This window comes from Oryx dammah, unplaced genomic scaffold, assembly GCF_014754425.2.
Source record: "Oryx dammah isolate SB20612 unplaced genomic scaffold, SCBI_Odam_1.1 HiC_scaffold_29, whole genome shotgun sequence".
Classification (NCBI taxonomy): domain Eukaryota; kingdom Metazoa; phylum Chordata; class Mammalia; order Artiodactyla; family Bovidae; genus Oryx; species Oryx dammah.
In genome coordinates this window covers 29,955,348-29,968,261 of record NW_024070213.1, presented here as the reverse complement: position 1 = coordinate 29,968,261, position 12,914 = coordinate 29,955,348, and the positions used below count along the sequence as shown (strand labels likewise).

The 12,914-nt window shown below is 37.5% G+C and overlaps 1 protein-coding gene across 1 annotated transcript in view; it reads left to right on the top strand.

Moving 5' to 3' along the window:
* SLCO1A2 (solute carrier organic anion transporter family member 1A2) overlaps positions 1–12,914 on the top strand; it is a 52,903-nt gene that overhangs the window by 17,683 nt on the left and 22,306 nt on the right. Inside the window, exons 5-8 of the mRNA XM_040235303.1 lie at positions 2,984–3,130; positions 7,307–7,405; positions 8,491–8,706; positions 10,907–11,071. Coding sequence (XP_040091237.1) covers positions 2,984–3,130; positions 7,307–7,405; positions 8,491–8,706; positions 10,907–11,071 — 627 coding nt within the window. The remainder of the gene's footprint in view (positions 1–2,983; positions 3,131–7,306; positions 7,406–8,490; positions 8,707–10,906; positions 11,072–12,914) is intronic.

The window sequence follows — 12,914 nt, the reverse complement described above, 5'->3', positions numbered from 1 at the left end:
GCAGTAGCCTGTGTTCTCCTTGAGCTTGTTTTTTTTTTTACCAAAGAATGATTCATGTCCTATTTCCTATTTTTCTTAATGTGCTTTGTAGTAGATAAACATGGTGTGCCTCCATATGGTGTGCCTTCCCAGTATGGTGTGCCTCCAGGAGAGTGTGTTGATTCTTTGATTCCTTGGTATATTCATTTTTTGCCTTAGAGGAAACCTATAATTTGCTTAATATCTACAGACATAAATCTCTATGCTCGCCAAGATAAAATATGAATACCAAGAAATGGAAATTATGATTTTCTGGACTGGACATGACTGACAGATAGCCTCACAAGAAATTTCAAGATCCAGCTGTGTTCAGGACCCTCACTTCTGCAGGTGGCACAGTTTACTACTCACTGGGAAAATGCAAATCAAAACCCACAATGAGCTACCATCTTACACCTGCCAGAATAGTTGTCCTCAAAAAGATGACAAGTGACAAATGTTGGTGATGATACAGAGAAAAGGGAACTCTTGTAGGCCCCTGATGGGAATGTAAATTTGTATAGCCACTGTGAAAAACAGTATGGAAGTCCCCAAAAGATTAAAAATAGAGCTAACATATTGGTGTTCAGCGGCTATGTCGTGTTTGACTCTTTGTGACTCCATGGACTACAGCCTGCCAGGCTCTTCTGTCAATAGGATTCCCCAGGCAAGAATACTGGAGTGGGTAGCCATTTCCTTCAGTTCAGTTCAGTTCAGTTCAATCGCTCAGTCATGTCCGACTCTTTGTGACCCCATGAATCACAGCACGCCAAGCCTCCCTGTCTATCACGAACTCCCGGAGTTCACTCAAACTCATGTCTATCGAGTCAGTGATGCCATCCAGCCATCTCATCCTCTGTTGTCCCCTTTTCCTCCTGTCCCCAATCCCTCCCAGCATCAGGGTCTTTTCCAATGAGTCAACTCTTCGCATGAGGTGGCCAAAGTACTGGAGTTTCAGCTTCAGCATCATTCCCTCCAAAGAACACCCAGGACTGATCTTCAGAATGGACTGGTTGGACCTCCTTGCAGTCCAAGGGACTTTCAAGAGTCTTCTCCAACACCATAGTTCAAAAGCATCAATTCTTCGGTGCTCAGCTTTCTTCACAGTCCAACTCTCACATCCATACATGACCACTGGAAAAACCATAGCCTTGACTAGACGGACCTTTGTTGGCAAAGTAATGTCTCTGCTTTTTAATATTTCCTTACGATTCAGCAATTCTAGTCCTGTGTGTGTGTGTGTATATATATATATATATATATATATAAGCAAACATATTAATTCATAGAGATACATGCATCTCATTGTTCACAGTTGCATTATTTACAATAGCCAAGATATGGAAGCAAGCTAAATATCCATCAGCAGATGAATGGATAAAGATGTGGTATATACACAATGGAATATGTTAGCCACAAAGAAGAATGGAATTTTACCATTAAAACAACATGGAGGGTATTATGCTTGGCAAAATAAGTCAGAAAAAGAGAAACACTGTATGTTTTGACCTATATGTGGAATCTAAAAAATGAAACAAATGAATGAATATATCAAATCCAAAACAGACTCATAAGTACAGAGAACAAACTAGTGATTACCAGTGGGGAGAAGGATAGGATAGGGGAAAACAGGAGAAGGGAATTAAGAGATACAAACTACTAGGTAAAATAAATTAGACAAAAGGATATATTGTATAACACAGGGAATATAGGCAATATTTTATAGTAGCCTTATATATAGTATAATCTATAAAAACATTGAATTACTATGTTGTACACCTGAAACTAATAGAGTATTGTAAGTCACTGTACTTCAATTTTAGAAAAAGTTATTTGGTGGTCAAGTACATAGTGGACTCTATATTACTACCCAGTTAAATATTTTTAGTTTCTATAAAATGATTATAACTGTAGAGAACTTAAACTCTTAAATCTTATAGTAACAATTCTAGAAAGAGATATCTGTGTTTCTTCCTCTCCCCAAAGTTTGTATATAAATTGGGTAGCAGTTATAGCAGTTAACTAAGTTTAGTAGTTGCTAGTAAATTAAGTCTCTGGAGGGGAAAAAAAAGCTATGATTTTTAGTTTTGTAAATTTCTGTGGTGTAAATACTTTCACCAAACTACTGCTAAATACTGAATTTGGAAGAGATGTGTATACTCATCTCTCCTAACCCAGTAGGAACTGGCTCCAGGATACCACTTATTGTTGGCCATACCTAAGTATTTGTTTGAAAATGCAAAAAAGATGGCCCAATGAGTCTTTGCTGGTATAGTAAATTTTTTTCACTTTATGCAATATTGCTTTGAATTCAATATTTTTTTTATAACTTTTTGTTTTATATTGGAGTCAGAGAGATCTCCTGGAGAAGGAAATGGCAACCTGCTCCAGTATTCTTGCCTAGGAAATCCCATGGACAGAGGAGCCTGGTGGGTTACAGTCCATGGGGTCTCAGAGGATCGAACACAACATAGCAACTAAACAGCAACAATGAAAGAGTTGATTAACGGGCTTCCCTGAGGTGGCTCAGTGCTAAAGAATCTGCCTGAAATGCAGGAGATATGAGTTTGATCCCTGGGTTGGGATGATCCCCTGGAGAAGGAAATGGCAACCCACTCCAGTATTCTTGCCTGGAGAATTCCATGGTCAGAGAAGCCTGGCTGGCTACAGTCCCTGGGGTCACAAAGAATCAGACATGATGTAGCAGTGAAATGACAACAACAAAATAGCTGATTAACAATGTTGAGATACTTTCAGGTGGACAGCAAAGGGATTCAGCCATACATATACACGTGTCCATTTCCCCCAGCCTCCCCTCCCATCCAGACTCTGGCATAGTAAGTTGTTGGTAAAAGTGCTGGGGTCAGATAAGAACTGTGACATGCTTACCAAAAACTAAAAGTTAAATATTGCTAATATTTTGCTACTCAAATGCTAATGCAACGCCTTTTTTCTTTTAATGCAGAATGTGTGAAGGAAGTTAAATCATTAATGTGGGTGTATGTATTAGTTGGAAATATTATACGTGGAATTGGTGAAACTCCCATCATGCCTTTGGGTATTTCCTACATAGAAGATTTTGCCAAATCTGAAAACTCTCCTTTGTATATTGGTGAGTTGGAAAATCTACCTTAGCCTCTTTTCAGTAATTTCCTTGAGCATGGATATGAATTATTTATTTAGATGCTTAGGCATTTCCAGAATGTTGAACAGAGTGCTTTGGTGCAATTGGCCATCAATTAATGTTTGTTGAACAGAGCAATTATAGGCTATCTCCAAGTAAGCCACTTTGCTAAAATTGCTTTTTACTATTGAAAATACCAATAATCTAGCTCTCCTAGAGTTCTATTTGCCTTCTTCAGTTTCTTGGCACAAATGTTTACCCAATCTGTGAAGAAATTTAGCAGTATTTTCTCTAAAATGTCATTTATTCAAAATCTTTCAATTTTCATTACTTCTATTTTTGTTCAGGTCTTTGTTAGCTTTGATATTGGTCATTTGATCTGTAGTATTTAAAATCAATTTCTTATTAAAATTTTTGCAATATAATTTTTCTCAAATATGTTAAGTGTCTTCTCTCTCATGTTGATGAAGTATGCTGACTCTTTATTAAATATGAGCCCTCCACTTATTCCTAGTTCTGCCCTCAATTTACTAGTTTCCTATATAGTTTCTCTTTATCACAATCTCTCTATGATATAACAACCTCTCTACAACATTTTCCATAAATATCTGTCTTCAGACCTTTGATTATGTTTCCTGAAATTTCCTTTCCTAAAATCTATCAGTACCTCCCACAATAGGCAACTTAACATCCACCTTTGTATGTTGCCTTACAATCTCCTAAAAGGTCTTAATTTATTGTATATAATTTGTTTATATTCCTTAGTTATTCCATCTGTTGTTAGTTGTAAAATCATAACTTTGAATACTGGGACATTTTGCTATTAATGTTGAAATAGCTTTCTAAAACCAGAAAAATCAAAGAGGGTGAGAGAAGGTAGGAACAGAGCTACACATAATGAGGAGTTAAAATATTTAGGAACCATTATTTGAAGCAACTTTGGGAGATTTTTGATGACTTATTGATTTTGTAATAATCTTTTTCAGTGTCTTTCTATTCAATCCTTTCAAATCCCTCTACATACTTATATTGAAAGAATACAAAATGCTTACCTGCAATAAATTAACAAATGCCTTGTTAAAATATATATTTCTTTTTCAACAAATATTAGAGTATATAATACATAGAAACAACTGATAATCTCTAGATGTATTAAGATGAGTAAGACATTGTCCATGTAAAATTTAGTATATAAACAACTACATGTGCTCAGTTGCTAAGTTGTGTCTAACTCTTTGTGACTATCTGGACTGTAGCCTTCTGGTCTCCTCTGTCCACAAGATTTTCCAGGCAAGAAATACTGGAGTGGGTTACCATGCTCTCCTCAAGGGAATCTTCCTGACCCAGGGATTGAACCCTCATCTGCAGTTAGATTCTTTATCACTGAGCCACCTGGGAAACCAAATAACTACATAATTATAAATAAATAAAATTTGATAAATATGTATATAATTAAATTTGAAAAATTACATTAAACTTAGGGGAAAGTGAAATAAATATGGCCAGGTATAATTTAACTAGCTATATACCAAGAAAAAATTTCCATGTATGTCTCTAGAGTTTAGGAGAGAATATAAAAGCTAGATGTAAAATTTGAGAATCATCAATACAGAGACAAAAATAAAATCAAGAGTGAGAAATAGATTGTGATAGGATGACTTATTCTATATAGTGAAAGGTCCCAGGATAATATACTAAAGCAACAATTCTTATTTGTAGAGTAGAAGGAAGTAAGGGAGGAAGTAGAAGGAAGAAAATTTTAAAAAGGGGTAATGATAAGGGAAAAAAGTAGAATAATAGATGAATGTATAGATTTCTGAGTCTTAAGAAGAGCTTCAAAAGAAAGCTGGTCAGATAAGAAGATGAAGACCATGAAAAGGACAACAGATAAGTGGCTGAGCAACTAACATAGACAAGTGGCAAAGAGATCACTGAGAGTTTTTTGAGTAGAAAGTGATAGCATTTGCATAGAGTGAGTGGTGAGGAAGTAGATGCAGTAGAAAGAAATCAGTGTGAATTTGATATATTGCAGAAATCAGTGGATGAGGGAGATTGAACAGATACACAAGAGAGAGTGTTTGGTTGAACAAGACATCAGAGAAGACAGAAAGGGTTAGCATCAAGAAGTCAGGTGTGTGCAGGGTGGACGAACACATAGAACTATGGAGAAGGCATAGGCAATAAATGAAGATCTATTTTGAAGTAACGAGGAAGAAAGTTGAAGAAGCTCATGCCTTGATTTTTAACGGAAGCAGGGAAGGACCACTGTAGACTCAGAATTATAGACAAGTCACGAGATAGCTGATGATAACAATCCAGATGAGTAAAAAGTCAAGTAAGGATGAAGGGGGATGAGGAGGATAAGAAAGGATATGACAGTAAGATGGAAGAGAAGTATCATTATAAGTGAGGATAGAACCAGAAAAAGTTAAAGTATTCTAACTTGAGAGTATTCCCTAAATTGATCTACATATTCAGTGCAATGCCTAGGAAAATTATAATACCAGTTGCTTTTATTTTTGGAGAAATGGACAAGCTGATCTTAAAATGCAAATGCAAATGCAAGGGGCACTGGGCATCCAAAACAGCCTTAAAAAATAAGAACAATGGACTTCCCCAGTGGTCTAGTGGTTGGGAATTCATCTGCCCATGAAGGGGACACAGATTTGATCTCTGGTCCAGGAAGATCCCACATGCCTGTGGCAACTAAATCCACGTACCACAGCTACTGAGCCTGTGTGCCCTAGAGCCTGTGCTCTGCAATAAGAGTAGCCTCCATTCACCACAGCTAGAGAAAAGCACAGGTAGCAACGAAGATCCAGCACAGTCAAAAATAAATGAATAAATAAAATTAAAAAAATAAAAACAGACTCACACTTCTGATTTCAAGATTTACTACAAAATTATAATAATAACATTGTGATTCTGCCACAAGGGTAGATATATAGGTCAATAGAATAGAAGTGCTAGTCTAGAAATAAACCCATACCTCTACAGCTATTTGACTTTAAGATAGATGTTAAGATCATTCAATGAGAAAAGATTATTTTCAGCAAATGGTTAAAGGGCAACTGGCTATCCAGGTGCCAAAGTATGAAGTTGGATTCCTACCTGGTACCATATACAAAAATTTAACTCAAGATAGATAAAAGACCTAAATGTAAGAGGTAAACTGTGAAACTCTTAGATGGAAACACAGGTGTAAATCTTCATGACTTTGAATTAGACAACAGTTTTTAAATATGAAACCAAAAACACAAGCAACAAGAGGAAAAAAATAGATAATTAGATTTTATCAAAATTTAGAAGTTTGTGTATTTAAGGACATTATCAAGTTGTTGATTTGGGAGTGAAATTTTTCTGAAAATATGCCACAAGAAATTTATCATAACCTGATATTGCTTTAAAATTCATTCAAAAATATGACTGTGGAAAACATCAAAAGGGTTTTGCTCTATAATGTGACTTTTTCAATAGCAAGTTCTCAGCTGTAATCAAGATATCCACTCATGATACAGTATTGAAAATTCTATTCCAAAATGGGACACAGTAATGGTTAACTCACAAAACGCAACAGAATTCACCATAAAAGGCCATCACTCTAACCAACCTATAATACCACAAGAGAAAATGGTTTTGAATCATAATATGGACAGTCTATTAATCTAATCTTTGTCTTATCAATTTACCAGGTCAATTTGAGATTGTGGAATATGATGCCATAGAATTTAAAGGTTCACATTTCCTTAGTTTCATTTCAAAATTATTATTAAGGAATGGAGTCATACAAATACTCTGATCATTTTAAGTTAGTCTTTCATAAGTGAAAAGGGATATTTTCATCTTGGAGAAGGGAGTTTGCATACAATATCCTCATCCTGCTGCAGCCAATCACTTCTAATCACAAGCCTTTACTTGTAACCTGGTGTGAAAGAGCATTTGGAGGCCTAGAGAAAGTGGCGTCAAATTATGAGATTCCTTTTTCAACATTTAAAGAAACAACCGTGTTACTTATTGTAAACCAAGTGAGTTTCCAACAGATTGAATACATAAGGCAAAAATATCTAAGGTAAAAACAATTCGATCCTCAGACTCTTCATGGGATTAGAACTCTTTATGTGGGTGTAGTACTTTACCATAACTTGCGTTTACCTTCATTTTTAGGGTTAATCGAAACAGGAGCTATCATTGGTCCTTTGATTGGTCTTTCATTAGCATCATTCTGTGCAAAAGTTTATGTTGACACTGAATCGGTGAACACAGGTAATTCCATAAAATCTATACAATTTCTATAAATAGTACACAAAGCATCATCAAGTATGTTATCACATTTAAATTTTGCTTACTTGACCCTCAGATAGAATCTCTACTTTTCAGGTGACCAAGTTGAGGTTGAGGAGTTTAAAAAATTTTTTAAGTATTTCAAACCAGTGAACAGGAGAGCATGATAAAATGCTGATGTTCTAACACAGAATCCAATACTCATGCTATCGCACAAATCATTTTTTTTTTTTCAGGAGATTTAAGCACATCGGTTTGAATTTTTTAAAATCAAGCAATCATTTGTGGATAACAAGTAGAAAGTGAAAGTGATAGTCGTTCAGTTGTGACTGACTCTTTGTGACCCCATGGACTATACAGTCCGTAGAATTCTCCAGGCCAGAATACCGGAGTGGGTAGCCTTTCCCTTCTCCAGGGGATCTTCCCAACCCACTGATCAAACCCAGGTCTCCCGCATTGCAGGCGGATTCTTTACCAGCTGAGTCACAAGGGAAGCCCAAGTATACTGGGGTGGGTAATCTATCCCTTCTCCAGTGGATCTTTCTGACCCAGGAATCAAACCAGATTGCAGGCAGATTCTTTATTAACTGAGCTCTAAGGGAAGTCCCCTTATAGCTAATTAATATATACCTATTTATATATTTTTTTGTGTGCTCAGTTGTGTCTGACTCTCTGCAAACCCATGGACTGTAGCCCACCAGTCTTCTGTCCATGGGATTTCTCAGGCAGGAATATGGGAGTGGGTTCCCCACTCCAGGGAATTTCCTGATCCAGGGATCAAACCCGAGTCTGTGGCATCTCCTGCATTGGCAGGGGGTTCTTTACCACCTGAGAAGCCCTTGTACCTATTTATTAATTCCTTACCTTGTAGGACAGATAGTCAAACTAGTTTACTGCTAGGCATATTATAATACCATATGTTTTCAGACAAGTTTTATCGATGTTTGAATTTTATGCAAATTCTATACTTGGCTAGAACTTGACAGTTGTAATGGTAATAATTTTCTATAGCTTGTACAGGAAATAATGACTTAAGCTAATAAAAAAATGTGTATATCTCTTTACAGATGATCTGACCATAACTCCCACTGATACTCGTTGGGTTGGTGCATGGTGGATTGGCTTTTTGATTTGTGCAGGAGTGAATGTGCTCACTGCCATTCCTTTTTTCTTTTTGCCCAAAACACTTCCAAAGGAAGGACAAGAGCATAATGCTGAGATCATTAAAAATGACAAAGAGAAACAAGAAGACATCAAGAAGAAAAGGGATGGAATCACTAAAGGCAAATATAAACATTTCAAGTCTATATAATTTACTTTATATTTTCTATAATTGTGTCTGTATTTTAGTCTAACATTACAGTGTGCTAGGCTACATGAAGACAATTTGATATTAGCAGACAGCAGTCAATTTCTAGCTAGCCTGATTCTTCAGGCTATTCTTCACATGCTATTATATGAAAAGCAATATTATTTAGAAGCTGAATTATCTCAGATCAGCATTTCTATAAAATTTTATGTCAACCTGGGCATTCAAATAAGTAAGTAAATAAATTTGTCCCCATTTGCTTTAAAAAACTATTTTATATAGAGCATGCTGCTGCTGCTAAGTCGCTTCAGTCGTGTCCGACTTTGTGCGACCCCATAGATGGCAGCCCACCAGGCTCTCCTGTCCCTGGGATTCTTCAGACAAGAACACTGGAGTGGGTTGCCATTTCCTTTTCCAATGCATGAAAGTGAAAAGTGAAAGTGAAGTGGCTCAGTCATGTCTGACTCTTTGCAACCCCATGGACTGCAGCCTACCAGGCTCCTCTGTCCATGAGATTTTCCAGGCAAGAGTACTGGAGTGGGTTACCATTGCCTTCTCCAATAGAGAGTGTAGATCTAATTAAAAAAGAAATTCAAACCAAGGAAAAAAAGAGGAAAGATACACGCTAATCAAAATAAGTACTATATAGTTCTGAAACAAAAATACTAGCTTATCTGTGAGCTTCTTGGAAGCTAAGGCAGAAAAAGAAAAGTGACAGGTCATGTAATTCTCTATATTTGATAGAGGAAAGGATAACAACGGCTTAACTCAGTATAAGAAATCTAGAAAATAAATAGAAACTACTGAGACTCATCTATTAGAACAGAGTGTCAACAAACACGGAAAAGGCAATGGCACCCCACTCCATACTCTTGCCTGGAAAATCCCATGGACGGAGGAGCCTGGTAGGCTGCAGTCCACGGGGTAGCTAAGAGTCGGACACGACTGAGCGACTTCACTTTCACTTTTCACTTTCATGCATTGGAGAAGGAAATGGCAACCCACTCCAGTATTCTTGCCTAGAGAATCCCAGGGATGGGGGAGCCTGGTGGGCTGCCATCTATGGGGTCGCACAGAGTCGGACACGACTGAAGCGACTTAGCAGCAGTAGCAGCAGCAGTCAACAAACACAGGTAGCTTAAGAAGCTTCAAAGAGCTCTGACACAAGTTTCTCCTGGCCATGACTTTATTCATAAATATGAATCCTACAACTAGATTCATTTCTTTCCTTCTCTTCCAGTTTATTTATTGATACTTTGTTCTAGAATGGTTATTAGGCAGTTTATGAAGCAAACTAAGATAGTATATGATAAGTAAGGAAATCAAGATGAAGAATGTCAAGATAGGAGAAGTAAAAAGAAACCATAAGTGACACTTTGACCCCAAATGCAGGCAGCATGACCCAGAATCTTTGCCAGAGCTAGGTCACAAATTTGACTCTGAGCTTTCTTAGTCCATACAAACAGGAAAATGTTTTGGTTAAAGCATTTACACAGTATGTACAATGTATCTTTAGTATATACCAAATGATTGGCATGGTGTATTCTTAGTATATACCAAATGAATCAGGGTTCAGGCATGAGACCTATTTTAAGAGATTATGTGTGAACCATAAGCAGAACCACCAAAATTGTATTGCAGAAGCAGAGAATCTAGTACTTGAGAAAATTTTTATGCTGTGAATTTCCACATGTATCTTCATTTTAAATGCTCAGGAATGATAATATCAATTGTGATACCTCTCTATCGAATTAATTTCTCTCCTGACTTCAGAGAACAGAACAAGAGAACAAGGATCTCTCATGCTAGATGATATCTAGAGAAGAGAGGATAGTAGCAGAGCAAAAAAGAAGGATAAAAAAGGAAATGGTGTGAACTCGAACAATATTTTACTCATATGCTTTTTCCTGAAGGCATGATAGTAACTTAGTGAAGGTAAATGATTGTGTTCTGATCCCTGTCCAGTCAGCAGCCTCACTGACTTGCAGAAGCTACCAAAACAATGATACCACTTTACCTTTCAAAGGGTAAGAAGAATAAAATCAGTCACATTTGTAATGTGTGTTACAAAAGAGGAAAACAGAATTTAGAGGGGAGGTTGATATTTCAGAAAAAGTCAGTCGTAAAATGCAAAGCCAAGTTAGTTTGACACCTTTGTCATTCTTTCCTTTCAGATTTTTTACCCTTCATGAAAAGTCTTTTATGCAACCCAATTTACATGCTTTTCATACTGATAAGTGTGCTGCAGTTCAACGCATTTGTCAGTATGATTTCCTTCATGCCTAAATATATGGAACAGCACTATGGAAAATCAGCTTCAGAGGCAATCTTTCTCCTTGGTATGTTTGTTCTTCTCTGTATTAGTAGCCCACTTTTTTCCCCCATGAAATGCTGAACAGTGTGATGATGAATCTAGGAAACTCCTCAACTGAAATCTGTTAGGATACTTTTGTCTCTGGTACTCTCCCCCTTTTGCTTCCAGGGAAATCATGAGAGGGTAGGGAAGGGAAGTAGGCATAGAATCCTGTTTTCTTTTTCTCTTTGGGTCTTTCTCTGGGCTTCCCTGGTGGCTCAGAAGGTAAAGAATCTGCCCACAATGCAGGAGACCCAGGTTCAATCTCTGGGTTGAGAAGATCCCCTGGAAAAGGAAATAGCAATCCACTCCAGTATCCTTGCCTGGAGAATTCTATGGACAGTGGAGCCTGGTGGTCTACAGTCCATGAAATTGCAGAGTTGGACATAACTAAGTGACTAACACACTTGGGTCTTTCCCTAGTCAGAATGCAAATTTGAAATGTTTGTAGAAATCTTGGGGAATGCACGAGTGATAAAAGTTTCACATTGGTAATTTGTTCATATAAAAAGTAAGACAGTTAACTGATCAGGAGTTGTATTTCACTCCCAGATTTTGCTTTTTTGGTTCCAATCCATTAAATCCATGGTTTCTAACTTAGCTCCTCAGCTCCTCTGATTTTATTTATTTATTTATGCATTTTTGCCTGTGCTGGATCTTTGTGGCTATGTCCTAGCTTTTTCTAGTTGTGGCGAGTAGGGGTTACTTTCTAGTTGAGGAGCAGGGGCTCTAGAGTGTGTGGGCTTCATTTAGTTGAAAAGCATGTGGGCTTAGTGGTTGCAGCTCCCATGCTCTAGAGCACAGGCTCAGTATTTGTGGCACCAGGGTTTAGTTGCCCCATGGCGTGTGGGATCCTCCAGGATATAACCCATGTCTCCTGCATCAGCAGGCAGATTCTTTACCACTGAGCCACCAGGGAAGACCCTCTTCTGGAATTTTGAGATATCCAGCACATATATTCTGATTTTTGCAGCACATATATTCTGATTTTCCTGCTACCACACTAATCTCTGCAGATTTTAAAAATATTCACAACCTAAAAGCTGAGAATTATGGTTTATTCAGGATAAATTTTTAGGACTTTTACCTTGGGAAATAGCATCTCAAGTAACCCCCTGAGAGAACTGCTCCTAAGAGGTAAGGGGGTGAGAAGCTAGGTTATAAAGTTTTACAACAAAGGGCAGGTAGTCAAAACATCAAAAGATGATTGCTAATTAAAGGAAACCAGATATGGCAAGTTAAGGAATTTAGCACTTTTCTATCTATGGAAAGATACAAGAGTCTGGGCTCACTGAAATCATTCCTTTGAAGTGCATCTCAGCTATCTGGGGCCAGTTTAGGGTGTTTTAACATGCTGAGTTTCACATCCTCAGGGCTCACCATAGGGAGTGACTGCAGGCTGATGGCTGCTAGGTATCATGTAGTTTTTCTTTCCTGAGTTCCTTCAGGGCTTACCCGCTCGCCATCTGTGGTGGCTGCAATTGCTGAGGACTGTGCTCTCCTTTATTTACTGATATGGCAGGAAGCAGTCTATTTCTCAACTCCATAGTTCTACTCCACCTCGAGTTTTTCCTGAGATTTTTTTTTTTTACTGTTTTGAAAGGGAAATTTCCAGATTACATGTATCCACATCACTTAGAGTGTTAAAAGTCCATGTACCTAGGACCCATCTCAATCATACTAAATTGGACTCTCTGGTATGGGACTCAAGAATGGATATTAAGCTCTTCCAAGAATGTGATTCGGTAGACAGACCCTGGTATTATAAGGATGCAACCTAGGGCTGTCTTTCCCCCCTTTTTTCTCTCCTTTATTAGGGGATTAAGGGA